At 50.0% G+C, this 22,948-nt stretch overlaps 1 protein-coding gene across 1 annotated transcript in view; it reads left to right on the top strand.

The window, feature by feature from the left end:
• The window catches only part of CFAP57 (cilia and flagella associated protein 57), a gene marked incomplete at its 5' end in the record, with an annotated part of 76,891 nt that overhangs the window by 39,653 nt on the left and 14,290 nt on the right, over positions 1-22,948 (top strand). The window contains 9 exons of the mRNA XM_081225110.1: positions 3,070-3,225; positions 4,717-4,810; positions 5,441-5,631; positions 9,246-9,419; positions 10,453-10,611; positions 14,195-14,338; positions 20,724-20,840; positions 22,355-22,489; positions 22,571-22,714. Of these exons, the coding sequence (XP_081081236.1) occupies positions 3,070-3,225; positions 4,717-4,810; positions 5,441-5,631; positions 9,246-9,419; positions 10,453-10,611; positions 14,195-14,338; positions 20,724-20,840; positions 22,355-22,489; positions 22,571-22,714 (1,314 nt within the window). The remainder of the gene's footprint in view (positions 1-3,069; positions 3,226-4,716; positions 4,811-5,440; positions 5,632-9,245; positions 9,420-10,452; positions 10,612-14,194; positions 14,339-20,723; positions 20,841-22,354; positions 22,490-22,570; positions 22,715-22,948) is intronic.

Below are 22,948 nucleotides of genomic sequence, written 5' to 3'. Positions count from 1 at the left end.
GCTGAGCCTGCGCGTCCGGAGCCTGTGCTCCACAACGGGAGAGGCCACAACAGTGAGAGGCCCGTGTACCGCAAAAAACAAACAAACAAAAACAGTCCTGAAACCCACTCCTCTCAATAATAAAACAATAACAGTAATAATAACCAATCACCAACTTTATTTTAGGTTAGCCACGAAGCAGACACTGTGCTAATTACTTTATAAGTATTTTTTCATTTCAATCTCCCAATATCTCGATGGAGAAGATACTGTTGTTTTCCCCACATTTCAAAAAATGCTTTTGGAGAGGTTGGGTGACATGTCCAAAGTCACTGAGCTAATTAGGAGTAGGCCCAGAGTTCCAGTCCAGATGTCATCTGGAGCCCACTCTCCTTATCGGGACCTCAGAGCGCCTTCCCTCCTGTTGATGCAGCTAACAGTCCGTTAAGATGTGTTTTGAGCACTCTGAGTGCTGCACTCCCCAAGGGAGAAACCGAATGGGTGGTAACCTCACGGGGCTTACAGAGGGTGCACAGCTGCAAGCTCACTGCTGTTCATCCAGAGTTTAAAGTGCATTCATTGAGTACCAACTGTTTGCTGGTCACTGTGGATGCATGTGGGAGAAGACAGGATGGGCCCTGTGATCAGGAAAATCACAATCAAGTGAGGGACAGAGGGGCTTCCCTGGTGGCGCAGTGGTTGAGAGCCCACCTGCCGATGCAGGGGACGCGGGTTCGTGCCCCGGTCCGGGAGAATCCCACATGCCGCGGAGCGGCTGGGCCCGTGAGCCATGGCCGCTGAGCCTACACGTCCGGAGCCTGTGCTCCGCAACGGGAGAGGCCACAACAGTGAGAGGCCTGCGTACCGCAAAAAAAAAAAAAAACTCCAAGTGAGGGACAGAGACAAGCAAAACCAACAGGACCACAATGGCCCCAGAGCAGGATGATAGGCCCCTGGTGATTGCTGGAGAGCCCTCCTAGAGCTCCCTGGAACTTTCTGCAGGAAAGGGAAGTGGGAGGAAAGGCTGAGGGAGAGGCTGTGAGAGTTAGGAGTCTGACCTCCTACAGGCAGGCAAATGTGTCTCCTCCTCTTCCATCTTCTCTATTTCCTCTCTTCTTCCCCGAGGGGAGGGGAAGACACCAAGTAGGAGACACCAGGCTGCACCAAAAGCCTGAGGTGTCTGGGCTGACTCCTGACCTCAGCCCCCAGCCCCCAGCTAGGCCTGACAGCACGACTGCCAAGCTGGAAGTGACTAGTGTATGTTTTGCTCACTTCTTGAAATTCCCTTCTCTCTCGGGCTCCAGGAGACCACACCACATCATTGCCTGTGTGCCTCTCAGACTGTTCCTCCCCAGCTCCCTTCCTGGCTCTTCCTTCAACTGGCCTTAAAAGCCACATTGCCCAGAATTCCCAGCTCTCTCTTTTTCTTTACATTCTATGACATTCTATGTAACTACCATGATTTACCCACTCATTCAGTCATTCATTTATTCATGCACCTAACTAGTATTTGCAGAGAGATGTGCTATGTACCAGACATTGTGCTAGGTCTGGGATTACAGAAATGAAGGACATAGATGGTCCTGGAGCTTATATCATGGGAAGAGGTATAGGTAAAATTTTAAAAGGGAACCAAGTGTGTAATGAGTGTTATGAAGGAACTGTGCTATGAGAACACAGGGAAGGGACCCTGACCCAGGCCAGCTGGTGCCAGGGGAAGTGAGCCTTGAATGGAGCCTCCAGAACAAGTTGCAAAGGGCCTTCCACCCTGAGGAATGAGTGTGTGCAAACGGACGAGGGGGGATGCTCCGGGGAGGATGCTCCTAGCTGGTGGGGCTGGAGAGTAGAGGGGGTGCCGGAGAGAAGCGTTGGAGGTGAAACAGAGAGATAGTGAGGGGCCTTTTACACCATGTTTTAGACTTTGGAAATGCTTCCTAAGGCCCCACTGATGATCTAAGTTAGGGGATGACTCAGTAGATTTGTGTCTGAAGAGACTGCTCTGTAGCAGCAATGTGGAGAAGGATGGAGAAGGGCAATGAGCAGGTGCCTCCAATGCAACCTGTCAGAACCAGGTCATTCCCACCAAAATGTGTCCCACTCGTCCGCGGTGGGCCCTCAGGGCCATGTATTCATCTGATACATATTTGTTTAGTGCCAGTCCTGTGCTGGGCTCCCAGGATAAAGCAGTGAAGCAAGACAGGCCAATGCAACCCTCAGGGAATGGTCTGGGCCAGGGAGACGGTCTCCATCCACAGTCCTCTCACTTCACCCCACAACCCAACAGGCACCACGTTCCCTAAAATCTCTTTCTCTGGAATCTTTCCCTTCTGCTTTGCTCCCCACCTCTGGTCAGGCCCTTACCATCCCCCACCTGAACTATGCAGACCCCCCCAACCAATGCATCCGCCTTCAGTCCTTCTCTACCCTAGCCTGCGTGCACACTCCCTGGCTTTGGGCACTTACCACAATTGGTAATGTTATGTCTCCTTGGCTGTCTCAGTAGACTGTAAGTTCCATGGGGTCAGGAATCATGATTCAACAAGTATTTTTCGAGTGCCTACTCTGTATCCGGCACTGTTCTAGGTACTTGGGGTACCTCAGCATACAAAACCAACAAAGATCTCAGCCTTCTTGGAGATTAAATTCTAGTGGGGGATGAAAACAAAAGACCATAAAATAATAAGTAACATTTAAAAGTGCCGAGATTTAAGGGAATAATAAAAAAGTAGAGCAGAGTAAGGGGGTGGGGGGAGTCAGAGGTGCCGGGAATGGGAAGGGGAAGGAAGCAGGATTAAATCATGTGGTCTGTGTAGAACTCACTGAGGTGACATCTAAGCATAGTTGAAGGAGATGTGAGTTATTAGCATACTGCCTGTTGCACAGTGGAGCTCACTGATTACGCGTTTTGAGGGTAGAGGAAGAAGCTCATATTTCTCCTAGTGTCTGGTCTGTGTGTCTTGTGCCGAAAGATGACACATGCGTTGGAGGCTGAGCAGAGCTGTAAGTCTCAGAGAGCTCAAGGCCACGGGTTTAAATAGTCTTATTCACCCGCACTGTGATTGTTGTTGATTCTGTGTCCTTCTCCCAAAGGTTCAGGTTACGTTGGAGCTGAAGACTCGGGTGGAAGAATTAAAAATGGAGAATGAGTATCAACTTCGACTAAAGGATATGAACTATTCTGAGAAGGTTAAGGAACTAACAGACAAATTCCTCCAGGAAATGGAGTCCTTGGAAATGAAAAACCAGGTCTGTTGAACCAACAACGGCGAATAACAAGAAATTTCCTGCTCACTCAAGACAACTGGCACACGCTCAAACAATAAGACATATGATAGTGTGCAATTTTAAAGCATAGTTGATAACATCAGAAATGCTTACAACAAAGTGCTAAGTGGGAAAAAAAAGCAGAATATAGAACTCTCTATAGTGAATGCTATTAATGATGTAAAATAAATACACATAGAACTCTTTTTAAGAAAGTAGCTAACAGTGTGATTATCTCTGGAAGTTGGGATTGTGGATAGTTTAAATTTGGTTCTTTATGCTTTTCTGTAATTTCCAAATTCTCCACCATGAGAATATATTACCGTTGTGGTCAAGAGAAACTTATTTAAAAGCAAAATGAAAAGTAACAAGGAAAACAAAGTATGGAAAGAGAAGAGCTAGCAGGATATTGACCTCAAAATTGTCAGTAGGTTAAATAAAAATTAGTCTAAATTGGCTTCCCTGGTGGTGCAGTGGTTGAGAATCCACCTGCCAATGCAGGGGACACGGGTTTGATCCCTTCCCTGGGATCCAGGAAGATCCCACATGCCTCGGAGCAACTAAGCCTGTGCACCACAACTACTGGGCCCGCACTCTAGAGCCCGTGAGCCACAGCTACGGAGCCCGCATGCCACAGCTACTGAAACCTGTGTGCATAGAGCCCGTGCTCTGCAACAAAAAGAAGCCACTACAATGAGAAGCCCGTGCACCGCAAAGAGTAACCCCCACTCGTCACAACTAGAGAAAGCCCGCATGTAGCAACGAAGACCCAACGCAGCCAAAAACCAAAATAATTAATTATTAATTTAAAAAAATTGTCTAAATGGCTTTACTGTAGTTAAAGATGGTCCAGGACTCTCCCAGGATGATTTCTCTGTTCTGTACAAATCTGCCTGGCCCTTCACCAGAACAGCCAGTTTTTTGCTCAAGTGATATTTGTTCTTTTATGTTATCTCCATGGGTCTAAAAACACCCTGGCTGTTAATTTTATTATTTCATTCATTTAATCAACAAACATTGGTGCCTTCTGTAATCTGAGCACAAAGTTAGATACCTTCCCTTCCTGCAAGGAGCTTTCCTGCTCCATTAAAGAAAACACTTTCTTAGAAGCTGATACATTAACATAGCCAAGGATTTCCTTGAGAGCAATGGGCTGACAACAGAGAATTCAAATCAATCCTTACCTTTTCCACCCAAAAATCCATTTGGTGCATGTCCAAAACTGAACTCATCATTGACAAGATTCATTTCGTAGAAGGATCTAAATAGAGATAGTATAGAACTTTCAGAGCAGAATATAATGCAAATAAAAGTGATAGCTTGCATGTTGCTTGTAGAACAGTGCTTGGTGCAAAGTAAGGGCTTGGGAAATGTTTGTGAGTGAAGGAGGCTCTCATTTGTATAACTGGTGCTTCTTATGGTGGTGCTTTCAGCAGATGTGTAGAAATGAGAACATTTTACTCTGTGTCTTAGGTTTTAAGAACAGAAAAAGAAAAGCAGGATGCACTCCATCGTGAACGCATGGATGACCTCCTGGAAAAACAGAGCCGGGAACTGCAGGACTTGGGTGAGGCCATCAGTGGAGGCCACTGGGCAGAGGGCAGTTGACTGGGAGCAAGGTCTGAGAGTCCTCCAGATTCAGCAGAAGCCCCAGTCTATAAACAGCCTACATTTAACCCCTGGAACTCACCGTGGTTTTTGCTCCTGTGCATTTACTCATTGACTAAACACAAATAAAACACCTACTGCATGCCAGTAGGAGATAGGAAAAGTGTGGGTTTGGAGCCTGATAGGCTGCCTTGGGTCCCATATTCACCTGGACTTGCTGGGTGCTCTAGGGAATCACCTAAGCTCACCAAGCCTCAGTTTACTCTTCCATAAAATGGGGGTACTAGTACCCGTTTTGCACACTCAGGGCATTCTTCTTGGCCCTGAACCCCCAAATACCCCTCTGCACTTTCCTGGAAACCTTTCTGCCTAGACGGTGAAGGGAGGAAATCGGGCTGCCAGACAAGACGATGGTGTGGGGGGCCCGTGAGGAAGACAGGTGTGCATTTGTATCTCGCCTGTGGAGGCAGAAGCTCTAGCTGGTGCTGGAAGGGGGCCCAAGGCTGGAAAAGCACCCAAGGCTCCCCTGGGTGTCCCTGAGGCTGATGCTACTGTCCCTCCTGAAATAACCTTCCTTGCTTCTCTCCAGAATGTTGCAACAACCAAAAGTTGCTTCTAGAATATGAGAAGTACCAGGAGTTGCAGCTCAAGTCCCAGAGGATGCAGGAAGAGTATGAGAAACAGCTTCGGGATAACGATGAGACCAAGAGCCAGGCCCTGGAGGAGCTGACTGAGTTTTACGAGGCTAAACTGCAGGAGAAAACCGCCCTCCTGGAAGAGGTACTCGCAGGAAGCCGAGCTGTGCCTCCCTGTCACGGTGCCGTCCTGCAGACCTGGCCTGGGAACAGCCCAGAGAGCTGTGGGAAGCCTCGCTTGACTTCCATTTCCTTCCCCACCTTCCTTTCCGAGTGTATTTCGTTTGGCCTTGTTTTGTACTGTTTATATATTTGTTTCCCTGGCGGCCAAGGGACTCCCTGAGCTGGGAGGTGCTCAGCTTTTGAAACTAAACTTCCTTGGATAGACTAAGTTCATAACTATTGTTCTCTCCTAACTGTACCTTCGAGCCTTAAGCACTGGGGAGAGATTTCTAGAAGAAGCCTATAGAACTGGAGAGGAACAGGGACCTGAACCATGGGAAAGGTGGTCGCCTGAAACCCCTTCGTAACTTCTTATGTCTTGCAAGACATTGTAAGCCAGTGAAATCATTCCTGCACGGACTCAACAAACACAGACTGTGTCTTATTGGTTTACCAGTCTGAGTGCTGGGTGGTGAAGTGAAGTGAAACATGGGGCCAGGTTCTCAGTGGGTGAGAAAGGTGGTCACATAGGCTGATATTCATCATGGTGTAGACGGGACAGTGGGGAATGCAGACACAGAGCACCCACCCTGGCCTGCAAGGTCTGGAAGGGGTGGCAGGAGCTACCGAGATCCAGGAGGCATGGAAGTTGGAATTAATCAGGAGACTGGGAAATGCAGGAGGTTAAGAACATACAGGCAGAGCAAAGTCATAGAATATTCAAGCAGCTGGGTTGCCAAAATATCTCATTTCCCAAGATGAAGGGAAAAATGAGAGAGGCCAGATAGTGTCCTTTTTGGCACGAAATTCTGGCAGACGTTTTTGCTGACAGTGAGAGGGCAGGAGAGTCACGAAAGTATGGAGTGATTTTTGAAGGGAATGAGGAAGGGAGTGACCAAGAAGAGGACGGGCAGGTCTGTAGCTGAAGGCCCAGCTGAGGTCTGAGAGGCGAATTCTGGCGGCGTCCACACACCAGGCTGTGGGCTTTTCCACAGCAGGGCTCAGCAAATAGGTGTGTGAGAGAGGAAGGCCTGGAGCAGCCCTGCGCCAGAGCTGGGGCTTCTCTGAGTGGTGAAAATAAAGGTCGGCTGGTGACCTGCCTCGGGGTCCAGGCCAGAGAGAGTCAGTAAGGCACCAAGTGTCAGTGGAGGAATCAAGACCAGGCGAGGGGACGTGATGAGGTTGAGAGCTGGGATGGCATACCTGGGATCCAACAGAGAAGTCACCTGGGATCCAACAGAGAAGTCACCCGTGCTCAAAGAGCAGGGCCTGTATCTTAAGACTTCAGAGGCGGCACCATTCCAGGGGGTGGACCTGAGAGTGGGTGCAGGAAGATAAGGGTCAAAGCACCAGGAGACGTTCTAGGATCCTCTGTAACCACCTGGTGATGGCAGGGAAGATGGTGAGTCGGCATCCAGAAGTCTTCGATGAACAGGGAGGGTGACCAGGCAGTGGGGGATATATAGGTGGTGAGAAGTAGAGGGTGGAGGTCCCGCAGACCTGGCAGAGGCTGAGCTCTGATAGCAGAGGGGGAGCTAAGAGATTCCACCCCCACCTGAGCCCGGCCTGCTTCCAGTTCCACGGCGTGAGGAATGTTCCTTCACTGCCCTGCCCACCTCCACAGCCCCACTCTCAGCTGCCCTTGTCCAGTGATGTGGAGCCTCTGGGAGTTTCCTGCACAACCTCTGAGCCCCTGCTCAGGATGATGCCTCTTCATCTAGGCACTTGTTTGCCCCCTCAGGGACTCAGGACAAGAGCTAACTCCTTGACGATTCTTCCCTAACCCTCCCCTCCCACAGGGCTAAGCATCCCTCCTCTGTGTTCTCAGGGCCCCCGGGCCCCTTTCACCCATGTGGCTTACACAGCAACATCATGGTTTCCTAGGCTATGCTTTTAGGGTGAATGGATCGATCCTCCCAGAGGGGAGAGAGGCCAGCCTTCCTCCCAGGACCTCTCACAGTGATGACAAGGCTTTTCTTCTTCTGAGTCAGTAAGATTTCAGCTCAGAACCTTCCTAGGGAGATTCCTCCCAAGTGCCATCTTACTACGGGCTGGGCTGCTTCTACTTTTTAGCAACATCTCCCAGACCAAGAGCAGGGGCTTGCGGGCCCCTCTAGGCTGCAGTCGGAGCCGACCTGGCCAGGCTTCTGTCCAGCAAGGGTCTGGTGATGTCATGGGCAAAGAGAAGCCTTTCTCAGGAGGCCATTGAGCCCAGTCTTAAAACCACCTTGTCTCACTCAACCTCCAAAACACTCAGTCCAGGGATGGTACATGCAGCCTGGGAGAATACCAGGGTCAGTGTGAGAAGAAAGCCATTGACTCTACTGTGATCTAAATGTCCACCCCTGAACAGCAGGAGGAGCCCTGCCCCAGTCACTCCCCAAACTCCACCAGGCAGAGCTCGTTTTCCCAGCATCTGGGCTCTAGGCTTTTCCTCATTCAGCACCGACATGTACCAGATACTGTGCTGGGTGTTCACTGCGGTGGGTGGAGATGTGGCCCTGCCGTCAAGGAGCCTCCGTGTCAAACAGGCATTTACAATATAATGTAAAGTGATGGGGGATGTACAGTGTTCACACGGGAAATGATAGCTGAACCAAGAGCCGGAGAAAGAATAGGAGAGAGCCACGGGAAGACGCTGGAGTCAGAGGGACAGTGGGTATCAAGGCTCAGCAGCTGAGGACCATGCACACTGGGGGAACTGAAGTTAGTTCACACTGGAGAGAGCTTGGGGTGGGAGTGATGGCTGAGGCCAGGGAGATGCACCAGAACTGCCTCCTGAGAGCCTGTGGACCCGTGTCAAGAGTCTGGACTCTACCATGAGGATAAGGGTGAGCCAGAGAAGGCTTCCAAGTGGGGGTTGGCATGACCAGGTTGTGGTTTAGAAAGCTCCCCTCGACTAGAGAATGAGATCCGACTGGAGGGAAGCATGACCAGAGGCAGGAGGCTGGCTAGGAGGCTGACAACAGTCCAGGCAAGAGATGACAGGGGCCTGGGCAGTGGCAGAGGCATAAAGTGGATGGATTCAAGAGGTGCAAAGGACGGGACTGGTTGGATTAAGGAGGGAGAGGGTGGAATTAAAGATTCACTCATTCATTCAGATATTTATTGAGTACCTACTGTGTGTCAGTGTGCATTGTACACTGGGAACTCCAGTTCCCAATGATAGACTGGGCATGATAGACTGGGTTTTTACCCTCAAGGAGCTTACGTCTAATGGGAGAGACAATCAAGTGATTCCACAAATAAATATAAAGTTACAAGCATCACAAGTTTAGTGAGGGAAAGATAGAAGGGGGCTGGTGTCAGTGTGAAGAAGACCAGAGGTGGAACAGGGTCGAGGGGTGTTGGTGGGACAGTGGTTGAAGTGATAGAGCCCAAGGCCTGATCTGGTAGGAACGGGGGACAAACAGAAGGACAGAAAGAAAGTGGAAGGGTCAAGGGACCCATGGCCTTGGTTTCCACTTCTGTACTCACACTCGGTCTCCCATCCCCATGATAGGCCTTGTATGTTCACCTCGTCCCAGGCCCTCTGAGCACAAGCGTGCCATGTGTCCCCTCTCCCCTGGGCACACACTCTCCCTCTCTCCGAGCCAGGCACAGGAAGATGTCAGGCAGCAGCTGCGTGAGTTTGAAGAGACCAAGAAGCAGATTGAAGAAGATGAAGACCGTGAGATCCAAGATATCAAAACCAAGTATGAGAAGAAGCTTCGGGATGAAAAGGAATTAAACCTGTGGCTCACAGGAGAAACGGGCATCATGAAGAAGAAGGTACCGGGCTGTTCCCGAGAGGCCTGGGGGCAGACCAGGGCCTCACTACAGAGAAAGCATGGGGTGGGCAGACGGACACAGAGCCAGCTGATGGCGGCTCTGCCCCGGGATGACCTGACAAGATCCCACCTGAATGTCCTCATCTCCAGCAAGCAGGTTAGGAAAGCAGCACTGGCCAGTGTGAGGGTTCCCCCTGCCCAGACAGGCAGACAGATCCTTACCACATCGTCTGACGGGGTAACCATCGGGGCTCCCCCTCCTCTTTCCTGTTTACAGGGACAGTGAGTTTCGCCATGACACTGGTGGACACCCTGGGCTTTCATTTATTGGCAAGTGGGATTTAGAGTTTTCAGAGCTAAACATTTAAAGTGGAAATGAGGTCTTTGGAGGTGAGATAGATAAAGTCTTCGCCTGGAGGTGTCCTCAGGCTCTCAGTGCAGGGATTCAGGGGTGCTCCTGTTCAGACTCTGTGGGCGGGAGAAAGATTGGGAGTATAGGATGCTTAGGTTATAAGGCAGGGGAGATATTTGTAGTCACTGATGGCTGAGTGAGGAGGCATTCAATTCATAGATCCTTATAAAATTGCCAGTTGCCCTGAAACGTTTAGCCTTAGAGAAGCCAAGTTCAAAGCAAGCTCATGTTCTTTCCTATTATAAATCACACTACTAGTCAATCCAGGGGGCAATCACATCTTCCCTTCTTGGACATGACTAAGATGGCTCATCAGTTAGGGCCCAATCTCTGCAACCTTGATGGGGCATGGATCCCAGCCTTTCAAGGTCAGTGTGGTCATGGAAAAGTCTGGATCTGCTGGGGGAACTGGTCTCTCTGGAGCCTCTTAAGGCAGACAGCCCTTCTTCACATAAGGGGATGGGACTGGATCTCGTCGGACAGAATTGTCCCATTTGGCCTGGGAAATTCCTGACTGTCCCAAATTCTGATGGGGAGCTCTTAAAATCTACAGGCAGTCAGGAGGAATGGAGATGAGTTCACAGGCTCTAGTGGTCTCTGTTGTTGCTGTTTGTTCCTCTAGTTCAGCAGCCTGCAGAAAGAGATTGAAGAGCGAACCAACAACACTGAGATTCTGAAGGGAGAGCAGGGGAAGCTGCAAGGAGTCATCAAGTCCCTGGAGAAGGACATCCTGGGTCTCAAGCAAGAGATCCAGGAAAGAGACGAGACGATTCAAGATAAGGTAAAGGCGCATCCTGTGTCCCGCCTCAACTCCAGCCTAGATGGACCCAGGCATTGAGGACAAAGCTCAAGAGACAGGGTCCCTGCCTTCCTGGAGCCCATTTATTGAACTTGATGCGGGGGTGAAGGGCCTACTGTGTTCTTGGCACTGGGCTAACTGCTGTAAACACATACCATTCAATTCCCCCAACAACCCCAGGGACCATGGGCAACCCAGTTGAATAGCTCAGGAAACTGGTTCCGAGGGGTAAGTATCTTGCCCAGGCTCGTGCAGTTTATAGATGACAGACTTGGGGTAACAACCTGAGTGCTGACTGCCAGGCCCCTGCTCGCCACTGCGCCAGGCATCCCAGGGTGACCATCCCATGGACTGGGGGCAGCTCACTCACCCCATCGCCCATGTGGTCCCCCTGGTCAGAGAGGAACTCCCCCGTGGTTGGCCCTGTAACCACTGGATACCCCAGAAAGTGGTATCATTTTTCTGGATGGCTTTCTCACAAAACACTAAAACAAACACATCACATTTTGTGAGGCACACCACCTCCGTATCCAAAATCTCATATCCTCCTCCTGAGCAAATCCAGGCTCCGTGCCCTCCTCTGCAGCCCCTCTGTCATTGCCGCCTTAGTTGGACACAACTCCTGGGTGGCTGAGAACGCAGGTTTCAGCCTAGTGAGCTAGGTTCCAGGGCAGCCTCTGCAATTGGCCACAGGACCTCAGGCAACTAATCCAAGCCTTGTTTCCCCACCTGGGGATGCGGCCCTCAGGGGCTCTGATAAGGATGAAATGAGACAGTGCACACATACCATTTCTGCAAGTGAGCGTTTTCATTTGTATCTGGGCATTTTTTTAGGGAGGAATCAAAGCTCTCTGCAGATTCTCAAAGGTTTTTTTTATTTAATTTTTTTTAAGATGTCGGGGATAGGAGTTTATTAATTAATTTATTTTTATTTTTGCTGTGTTGGGTCTTCGTTGCTGTGCGAGGGCTTTCTCTAGTTGTGGCAAGCGGGGGCCACTCTTCATCGCGGTGCGTGGGCCTCTCACTATCGCGGCCTCTCTTGTTGTGGAGCACAGGCTCCAGACGCACAGGCTCAGTAGTTGTGGCTCATGGGCCTAGTTGCTCCGCGGCATGTGGGATCCTCCCCGACCAGGGCTCGAACCCGTGTCCCCTGCATTAGCAGGCAGATTCTCAACCACTGCGCCACCAGGGAAGCCCTAATTTAATTTTTTTTTCCTGGTACGCGGGCCTCTCACTGTTGTGGCCTCTCCCATTGCAGAGCACAGGCTCCGGACGCGCAGGCTCAGCGGCCATGGCTCTCGGGCCCAGCCGCTCCATGGCATGTGGGATCTTCCCGGACCGGGGCACGAACCCGTGTCCCCTGCATTGGCAGGCGGACTCTCAACCACTGCGCCACCAGGGAAGCCCCCTAATTTAATTTTTATTGGAGTAGAGTTGATTTACAAAGTTGTGTTAGTTTCAGGTGTACAGCAAAGTGAATCAGTTATACATATACATATATCCACTCTTTTTTAGATTCTTTTCCCATATAGGTCACTACAGAGTATTGAGTGGAGTTCCCTGTGTTATACAGTAGGTCCTTATTAGTTATCTATTTTATATATAGTAGTGTGTCTATGTCGACCCCAATCTCCCAATTTACCACTCCCCCCAACTCAAAGGGGGTTTTTGACAAGAAAGAGGTTAAGACCTCTAGAAAATTACACCAGCCTCCTAACAGGTCTAACGGCCTTCCTTCCCACTTCCCATCCAGGCTCCCTGCCACCACACTCTGTAATTATTGTCACTCTTCCACTTAAAATTTTTTCACACGTCCCAACTGCCTGTGGCAAGGGGCAGCAAAAATTTATTTTCTAAAAAGGGCAAGGTAGTAAATATTTTCATCTTTGCAAGCAGTGTGGTCTCTGCCACAGTTGCTCAGTTCTGCCACAGTAGCATAAAATCAGCCATAGACAAGACATCAATGAATGGGCTTGGCTACGTTCCAATAAAACTTTATGAAAACATGGGCTTCCCTAGTGGCGCAGTGGTTAAGAATCTGCCTGCCAATGCAGGGCACACGGGTTCAAGGCCTGGGTCGGGAAGATCCCACATGCCGTGGAGCAACTAAGCCCGTGCGCCACAACTACTGAGCCCGCGTGCCACAACTACTGAAACCCGCGCACCTAGGGCCCGTGCTCCACAACAAGAGAAGCCACCACAACGAGAAACCCGCCCACCACAACGAAGAGTAACCCCTGCTCTCTGCAACTAGAGAACAGCCTGAGTGCAGCAACAAAGACCCAACGCAGTGAAAATAAATAAATAAATAAATGAAAAATTTTTTTTTAAGTATTAAAAAAAAAACTTTATGAGAACAGGCGGCAGGTCAGATTTGGCCCGAGTGCTATAGCTTACCAACTCCTGGCCCCTGGGATAAATTCTCAACTCTTTAACCCAACATGGAAGACCCTTGCCTCTCTCCCCTCCTCCCCTCCAGACTCACCTCTCACTGTCCCCATGAACCACCACCCTGACTCACACAAGTTGTTCTCAGCACCCTCAATACACACCACACCTTCCATGTACCTCCCTCTTCCACAATACCTGTCACAGTGTAGGTTTACATTTGTTGACACATCTGCTTTCCCAGCTAGTGTGTTTCTCTGTAAGGGTAGGGACTGTGGCATATTTCTATTTGGAATCTCCGACCTTGGCAAAAGATCTTTGTGCAGTAAATGTGTGGTAATGGATAGACCTACATTCCAACTACAATTGCCTTGCAACAAATTACCCCAAAACGTAGTGGTGAAAAACAACTGTTTTATTATGCTTGCAGATTTTGTGGGTCTGGAATTTGGGCAGGGTACAACGGGATGGCTTGTCTTTGTCCCCGATGCCTGGGTTCTAGTGGGGCCTCAGTTGGGTGACTCCCGCAGCAGGGGGCTGGAAGACCAGCATCCAAGGTGGCTTCTTCATCCCCATGTCCAGCCCCTTGACCAGCATGGCTGGGAGGCTGAGCTTAGCTGGGACTGTTGACAGAGCACCAAACATGCTCTCCAGCCTGGAGGTCTCAGGGTAGGAGGACTTTTCACATAGCAGATGGCCTCCCAGAGCATGTGTTCCAAGAGAACCAGGTGGAATCTGCTCGGCCTTTTCCAGGCTAGGCTGGGAAGCTATGCAGCATCACTTGAGTTTCATTCGTTGGATACAAGCAAACCATAAGTCCAGCCAGATGCAAGGGGAGGGAATTAGACACCACCTCCTGATGGAGAAGCATAAGAAGCACGCTCTTCTCTTGTAGAAGAGCATGTAGCACAGGAGATGCTGCCCAGATGAGCTTTGGAAAACACAGTTGACCAAAACCTATGTCTGAATGGGTGAGTGAATGAATGAAGTCCTGGCACAGAAGCCAAGAAGTCAATGGTTCCCTCTGGTGGGGGATCCGGCCTTTGTGTCCCCAGCAAGGGGAGCAGTCTGTGGCCTCCTCAATCAGGAGGTCACAGGACTTGTGCACTTTGCCTAAAGGGATTCCGTACCAAGGCGTCCTGGTAGCTCTCTCAACTCTCTCTCCTCTCACGCACAGGAGAAGCGAATCTATGATCTGAAAAAGAAAAATCAAGAACTAGAGAAATTCAAGTTTGTGCTTGACTGCAAAATAAAGGAGCTGAAGAAGCAAATAGAACCTCGAGAGAATGAGATCAAGGTGATGAAGGAACAGATTCAAGAGGTGAGAAGCCATCTGGACCCCCGGCCTCCTTCCCAACCATTCCTGGCTGGCCAGGAGGGAATGAAAGAAAGCTCTCCTGGGACTTCCCTGGCGGTCCAGTGGTTAAGACTCCCATGCTTCCACTGCAGGGGGCGTGGGTTTGGTCCTTGGTCAGGGAACTGAGATCCCGTATGCCGTTCAGCGCAGCAAAAAAAATTTTTTTAAAGAAAGGAAGCTCTCCTCACAGCCCCTCCCTGCTCCCAAGGTGTGGGCAGCATCCACTCTGCAGAAGAAGCCACAGGGAAGGCCAAACGGGGGTTTGGTGGTGCAAAAGCACAGTGCTTTGGGATTTGGCTTCCCCCCGGGGCCTGGGGGTGGGCTTTGGACCTAGTTGGACCACGGTTGCTGGACCTTCAGCCACCAGGGGGCGATGTGTACTCAGCCACCAGCCTGTCCACCAGAAAGTACACCCCTCCGGATTCAACACTTTTTTCTCAGACTAAACATGTTGGTGGGGGCCCTATGCAAGGCCATGGTGTTTGGACTTCCTCTGATAAGGAGTAGGAAGTCATCAAAGGCTCTTGAGCAGGAGAGTGGCAAAATTAAGAGTATGTTCTGGGAAGCAAACAGGATGAAGGCAGAGAGGAGAGAGCTCAGAAGCAAGGGACGAGGGCTTCTGAGAGCCCAGTGGGATACAAGTGTTCCCCTTCGGCCCCTCTGCCCAGTACACAGGGCATTTCCTTATGACGTGTTTACCTGTCGGCCTCCCCACACTGGGCGGTGAGCAACTGACAGTGGGGTCCATGGTTCATCTAAACGAGGGTGGTCCTGACGTCCCCCTCGTCCAGTGTCCCCATTTCTCAGTCAGTGGCACCACGACCCACCCAGGTGCTTAACATAGAAGCGTGGAAGCCTTCTCGGTTCTTCCCTTCCCTTAACTCCTCTATCCAAGTCACCGATGCCTATCTGATCCATTTCCAAACGATATCTCAGATCCAACCCTCCTTGCCCTCTGCTGCCATCACTCCAGTCCAAGCCTCCATCATCTCTCTTCTGGACCTGACTCCAGCCTCCAGTCTGGTCTCCACATAGAGACCACAGCAAACCCCCAGTGGTATCTCCTCCCAGCTAGAATGAAGCCCAGACTCCTTACAGAGGCCCCTGAGGCCCTGCGTGATCCCACCTCAACCACCCTCTCTAGCCATATCTCCAGGCTCCTTCCCCGGCTCCAGCCTGCAGGCTTTCTGACAGTTCCAAGGACAAGCACCTTTGCAGTGCTGCTCCCCCTGCCCAGAAGGCTCTCAGATCTTCACATGACTGGCTTCTTTGCGTCTTTCACGTCTCAGCTCGTGTGTCACCTCTCCAAGGAGGTCTTCCCTGCCACCCCATCCAAAATAGCCTCCTACTCCCCCTCCATCTTCTCTAACTGTGCTGAGCAAAGCTAAAAGGGTAGCAGAGTGTACTGATGGCCCAACTAGAATTGGCTCCACAAGGGCTATCGTGGAGAAAAGCAAAGCCTTTTCTCCAGGAGGCCCAGAAAAGAGGCCACATTGTGGGATCAGTCCAGGGCTGGGGCATCCAGAGAGGATATGTCCTGTGACGATAACTTTCTCCCTGACCTCTGGGATAAGGAAGGATGTTCCCAGCTGACCACAGAGCTGCCTCCTCTGGCCCTCCTGCCATTCTTGAGTGACCTCAGGGCCCAAGAATGGCAGCCTGAGAAGATGAGAAAGAGCAGGTGCCCTACCTGCCTGGAAAGCAGATGTGCCGCAGGCCCCTGGCAGTCACAGCCCCACTTCTCCCACCTCCTCTGACATATTTGTCAACTGCACTTAAGGTTGGGTTGGTTGCCTTCCACTGCAACACGCCTGAGAGATTATTCACGTTCCCTTCAGTAACTGGACCAGCCACGGCTTTGATCCTCAACAGGGGAATATGCCACCCCCTTGGGAACGAGTAAAACAAGACCCCTCCTGCCCCACCCCAGGTGCCAGTCGCTGCCAGGGCTGATGTCTGGGCCCAGTTCCTTCCCCAGTAGCCTGTGACCTGGGGGCTTCCCTCTGTGGGTCAGACACATGTGGCCCACCTGCTGTGGACCTCCTGTGAAGTTCCTTTCCCTGCAAGAAGGAAGCTGCAAGCCCTTGGCTCCTTTGTAGAACTGAGACATCCGTGCCTGAAAACAGAAAACTTCCCTGACTCAAGTGTCTCCCCTCACAGATACTCTTCCAGCTTCTCTTTCATGAAACGTGACTATATCCTTCCTAGGGCAGGAGTTTCCAGAACCTCATCATTTTACTTCACACTCTTTTATTTCTTCATCTAGTGCAGGTTTTCTCTGCCTCGGCACTACTGGCACTTTGGAGTGGATAATTCCTTGTTGTTAGGGGGCAGTGCTGTACATTGTGGGATATTTAGCAGCATCCCTGGTCTCTACCCACTAGAGGTAGAGGCAATCCTCCCCCAGGGGTTTGTCCTCCCCCTCCCCCAAATATGACAACCAAAAATGTCTCTAGATGTTGCCACATGTCCCCTGGTGGGGCGGGGGTCAAGATGCCTCTCCCCAGCGCCCCCCCCCACTAAGAATCTCTGAATGTGATGAGTACCACCTGGACGAGTAGATGGAATTTCCACTCCAGGAAAAGGATGCTTGTTCTTATTCATTGGCTAGTCTCCTGGCTGACCAGCCAGCTACTCAAATTTGACATATTTCTATGTCAATCTTTCTGTGAAATAGATTCTTTTTACTCTCAGCATGGTTTGGGGCTTTGCTCATATCACTTCCTTTCTAACCTAATCTGGTCATTGCTGACTTTAAGATTGTAGAGAAAGAGGCACAGCCAGCTGCAAGCACTCAGACCTTGGAGAAGCCCCTTTCTCTCTTTCAGCGGCCGTTTCCTTGGTCTGGGGCACCAGCATCTCACCTGGGCCACAGTGGCAGCCTCCTGACCAGGCTACCTGGCTCCAGTCTTGCCCTCTCCGGTAGAGCCTCTGCATCAGGCCTTCTAAGGTGCAAATCAGATCATGCCACTCCTTGGGTAAGACCTGTCAGTGGCTCCCTGAACTTTCAGGATAAGGCCCAAACTTCTGACCTATTTAAACTTCTGGGCAGGGTAAAGGCTGAGCTTCACACCATTCGAGCCTCAGCCCCAGGGTCCTGCATGACCCAGCTCAGCTGACCTCTCTAGCTCCTCTCCCACTTCCTCACATGCACCCCTCCAAGGTCCAGGGGTGGCTGGACCACTTGCAGCCTGCAGAGATGTGCCAGGCTGCCCATGCCTCTGGTCCTTTCTGTGCATGGCTGTTCTCTCTGCCTGAGATTCTCGTTCCCAACTTGTCCTTAAACCCTATTCCTGAGGCTTCCCTGGTGGCACAGTGGTTGAGAGTCTGCCTGCTGATGCAGGGGACGCGGGTTCGTGCCCCGGTCTGGGAGGATCCCACATGCTGCGGAGCGGCTGGGCCCGTGAGCCATGGCCGCAGAGCCTGTGCTCTGCAACGGGAGAGGCCACAGCAGTGAGAGGCCCGCGTATCGCAAAAAAAACCCCAACAACAACAACCCTATTCCTCCTACAAAACCCGGCTGAGCGTCCCTTCCCTAGGTGCCACCCCTCAGCTCCACTGCGCACACAAAGGGCCCTTTCCGCCCTGACTGCTGATGGTGTTGATCGCTCTGCACGTGAACTTCTCATTTACTTCCCTCTAATCCCTCTAGACCCGGGGCTTCTTGAAGATGGAAACTGCCTCTCAGTCAGGTCTGTATCCCTATGCCTGTGACAGCCTGCCAATCCTTTCTAAGGGATACATTCTTTCCTTAGCTTTGTAAATATCCACACTTGCTCTGTGTCCTCTACCAGGTGGCTCCACGTAGCTCTGCCAACATTGCATGTTTATCTTCTCATTCTTCCAGAGGCAGGTTGTTTCAGGCTCTCCTCCCTTCCCTCACTCTTGCTTCCCTTGGCCTTCTATACCTGCGATGCATTCATTTATTCATATGAATATTTATTGAGAGCCGCCTTTACGCCAGGCATTGGGTCAAAGGGCTACTCTGTTCGTACAAAATGCTTCCAGTAATTAGGCTAACATTCTTCCAAACGCTGCCCCTTCCTGTCCAGGATGCGGCTCCCTAGGGCCTCCTGGTACCGGAGAAGCTGGCCCGGAGCCTTGAAATCTGGCCAAAGGGCCTGTGTTCAGCTAGAGGGGGTACTCCATCCAGCCATGAAAAAACCCAGTGAACTCCCCATCCCCCTCAAAATAGTCAGCAAACCTCCCTAATAACAGGAACACTAGCATCCACCAGATCTGGCGTGTCAGTCAGACTGCACTCCTTTGCTTTTGGCAGGAATTAAATCAAAGGAGAGCTCACCTACAGCTGATCTCATTCTAATCAGAAGCTCTGATTGTTACTCACATGTCCTTGGTTGATACCAATGTAACAATGAATAAAGAGTCAGAAGCTCATGGGTAGCTTCTTTTCTTTTTCTTTTGAAGACGAGGCCCTCTGAAGTTGTACTTTTTAGATCTTTTCAACAGAATGATGAGGCAAAGATTCCTTCTCAGCCTCCTCTTTTCTGTTTTATGCCTTAGACTGGGGACACCTACATGCTGATCCCTCAAAACTTTCTGCTTGAGGGTCGGCCCTGATGCTTTGTGGCCCCAGAGGGTCAAGATTCACTCACACAACTTCACAAAGTAGAACGAGAGAGCTGCTTTTCTGCAGAACCTTGCCTCAGGTTACGGGTTCCAGTCAACTTACAAGGAATTCAAGAAAAGAAGGAAGGAACAGGGAAACTAAGGGCAAAAAATTCATAGCCGGGCTATAGAATCACATGGGTTAACATATCAGCCAAGGGGTGGGGAGCTTTGGGGACGGTGAGGCATAAGAAGAAAGGTTCCTTCCAGTGTGGTAACTAGAAGGGAAGCGCCCTGGTAGCAGGGGAAACATTCCCACTGAAAAACTTCAGTTCTCAAATATAATTTTCATTCTCTGACTTTCTTCATTGAGGTACCATTGGTTTATAATGGTATGTAAGTTTCATGTGTACAGCATTATATTTCTACTTCCATATGTACTACAGCATGTACAGTTTCCATCCGTCACCGTACAGTTGCTCCCCTTTACCCATGTTGCCCTTGCCCCACCCTTTTCCCTCTGGTAGCCACTACTCTGTTCTCTGTATCTATGTGCTTGGTTTGTTTGATTTGTTCATTTATTTTGTTTGTTTTTTGTTGTTTTTTTAATTGAAGTACAGTTAATTTACAATGTTGTGTTAGTTTCAAGTGTACAGCAAAGTGATTCAGTTATACATATAACTTTCAGGTTATTTTCCATTATAGGTTATTATAAGATATTGAATATAGTTCCCTGTACTATACGGTAGATCCTCGTTTACCTATTTTATATATAGTAGTGTGTAGATGTTAATCCCAAACTCCTAATTTATCCCCCCCCTCCACCCCCTCTATCCCCTTTGGTAACCATAAGTTTGTTTTCTATGTCTCTGAGTCTATTTCTGTTTTGTAAATAAGTTCATTTGTATCATTTTTTTTAGATTCCACATATAAGCAATATCATGATATTTGTCTTTATCTGACTTACTTCACTTAGTATGATAATCTCTAGGTCCATCCATGTTGCTGCAAATGGCATTATTTCATTCTTTTTTATGGCTGAGTAATATTCCATTGTATATATGTACCACATCTTCTTTATCCATCATCTGTCAATGGACATTTAAGTTCCTTCCATGTCTTTTATATCCCGAATGTGAATGAAATCATACAGTATTTGTCTTTCTCTGTTGGGCTTATTTCACTTAGCATAATACCCTAAAGGGACCCATCCATATTATTGCAAATGGCAAGATTCCATTCTTTTTTATGGCTGAATAGTATTCATTTGTGTGTGTGTGTGTGTGTGTGTGTGTGTGAACCAAAGTTTCTTTATACATTCCTCCACTGATGGGCACTTAGGTTGCTTCCATATCTTGGCTATTGTAAATAATGCTGTGATAAACATAGGGGTGCATATATCTTTTCAAATTAGTGTTTTTGCATTCTTTGGATAAATACCCAGAAGTGGGATAGCTGGATCCTCTGTTATACATCTATTCTTAATTTTTTGAGGAATCTCCGTACTGTTCTCCATAGTGGCTGCACCAATTTACATTCCAACCAATAGTGCACAAGAATTTCCTTTTCTCCACATCTTCTCTAACCCTTATTATTTCTTGCCTTTTTGATAATAGCCATTCTAACAGGCAGGAGGTGATATCTCATTGTGGTTTTGATTTCCATTTCCCTAATAATTAGTGATGTTGAACATCTTTTCATGTTCCCCATGACATGCCATCTGCATGTCTTCTTTGGCTTACTTTCTTATTCTTGACTCTTTTCCCCCTGTTGTCTATAGATGGAAACTGAACTGGAGCATTTCCATAAGCAGAACACAAAGCTGGAGCTGAACATCACAGAATTGTGGCAGAAATTAAGAGCTACTGTTCAGGAGATGCACAGAGAGAGACAAAAGGTGTGAGGATTTTCAGAGTCTGGCAGCTCTTGGATTCAGGAGCTGGCACCTGTCTGCAACGGGCAGCTGGCTTTCAAGAGACAGAGCCAGCCCATATCTAAGATACACCCATTTTAACTCGTATTCTTTACTTGCTCACAGCCCTGCCCTATTCCAGGCTCATGTAAATTTACGTAACTAAATCCATCTGAGACTATAAAATGACTTTGAGTATAGTGATCAAGGAGGTGGGAAGCCAGTGTTATAGGAATGCTCACAACATTGGCTTGTGTGGCCTGGGAAGGAACATGCTCAGAGAGATCATCTGTAGTCAGTGGTTAAAGGCTTGACTCCCAAAACAATGTTGACCTAAGAGGACCTCAGAAATCACCTATTCTGGTCTCTCTATGTAATAAACAAGGAAAGCAAGGTCAGAGAGATTAGGAAGGTAGAAACTTCACCCAGCACCCACAGCTAGTGAGCACATACAGAGCCAGGGCTGGGAACCCAGTCTTCTGGTCCTGGGCCAGGACTTGGCTGCACCCTCACCCCCTGGCACAGAGTACCTCATAATGTTGGTAGAATCAGATTGAATTTTTCCACCCCTCACATTAAGGATTGACTCTGTACTAAGTAATACTAGAAGCTGCAGAGCTATCAACGTGAACTGATACAGATCCTGCCCTTCACAAACTGAAGAGGTTGACAGGTGATTTGTGGCATGTGCATAGTAATTATCAGCCAGCCAAGGCTGAAAATTATGGAACATGAATAAAGAGCTGTGGGAGTGAAGAAAAAGGAGAGGCTCTCTAGGTCAGGGGTAAGGGAAGGTGGGTATCTGAGAAAGCGTGATGGAAGAGGGAGGATGTAGGGCTTCCCTGGTGGCGCAGTGGTTGGGAGTCCGCCTGCCGATGCAGGGGACGTGGGTTCGTGCCCCGGTCCGGGAGGATCCCACATGCCGTGGAGCGGCTGGGCCCGTGAGCCATGGCCGCTAAGCCTGTGCGTCTGGAGCCTGTGCTCCGCAACAGGAGGGGCCGCAGCGGTGAGGGGCCTGCATACCGCAAAAAAAAAAAAGAGTAGCCCAAGTTTGCAGATGAACCAGTCTGCTCAATTTTGTCATCATCTTCCCTACCCACTCACAGCAGCCCTCAGGAAGGAGAAACACTGGATGAGCTAACAAAGGGGCAGGGAAGCCCTGGCGCAGGGATCTGCAAGAGAGAATCGATGCTCTCCATCTTGGCTCCAAAAGGAGTAGGTGACCGCTTGCGCCTCTTTTAGTCTTTTAAGGCCTGTGGTCCTGGAAGGAATCCAGAGCCAATAACGGAATCAGTGTGTGCTGCCTCCTAAAAATGCAACTGTTCAGGCCAGGGACACAGGAGTTTTAGGGCCTCTCCCTCTGGGCCCTGTGTGGCCCCTGGTGGTCAACGGTTAAGTCCTAGATGAGGTGTCTCTTGTGCCTTTAAGTAGCCACAAGGCTGCAGCCCCTGCCCCTGGAGAGTCCCTATGGGGCTAGAAATAAATGTCTCTGCTTGCAGGAGCGGAACTTGGAGGCGCTGGTCAAACGGTTTAAGACGGACCTTCACAACTGTGTGGCGTACATCCAAGAACCCCGGCAGCTGAAGGAGAAGGTCCGTGCTCTCTTTGAGAAGTACGTGCAGCGGGCAGACATGGTGAGCTCTGCCCCCCTTTCTGCCCTCCCCTGCCCTCCAGGCTCTCCCCTCCCTCACGGTGAGCCCCTCCTGCCCCATCAGGTGGAGATCACAGGGCTGAACTTGGACCTGCAGCAGGAGTACACCCGTCAGCGGGAGCACCTGGAGAGGAGCCTGGCCACCCTCAAGAAGAAGGTGGTCAAGGAGAGTGAGCTGCACCTCGCGGATTATGTCCGCATCATGCAGGTACCCGCACGCGCCCCTCAGCTCCCTCGAGGCTGGGCCATCAGAGACAAGAGAGCTTGTCAAGGGCCCCTCCAAGACCACTGTCCTCAGGGTTCCCCAAATGTCCAAGGGACCCACTAGCTTTTTCCAAGGCTCCTTCTTTGACCTGTCTCCTCTGACCCCCCAGAGCTTGTCCTGGCAGTGACCATGGCCCAGAGCCCCGCCAAGGAGGTTTTCCAGGCATTTCCACGCCCA

The sequence above is a fragment of the Mesoplodon bidens genome, assembly GCF_964165515.1.
Source record: "Mesoplodon bidens genome assembly, chromosome: 2".
Taxonomy (NCBI): Eukaryota; Metazoa; Chordata; class Mammalia; order Artiodactyla; family Ziphiidae; genus Mesoplodon; species Mesoplodon bidens.
The sequence above is the reverse complement of the archived record's forward strand: the minus strand, read 5'-3'. Positions and strand labels throughout refer to the sequence as shown.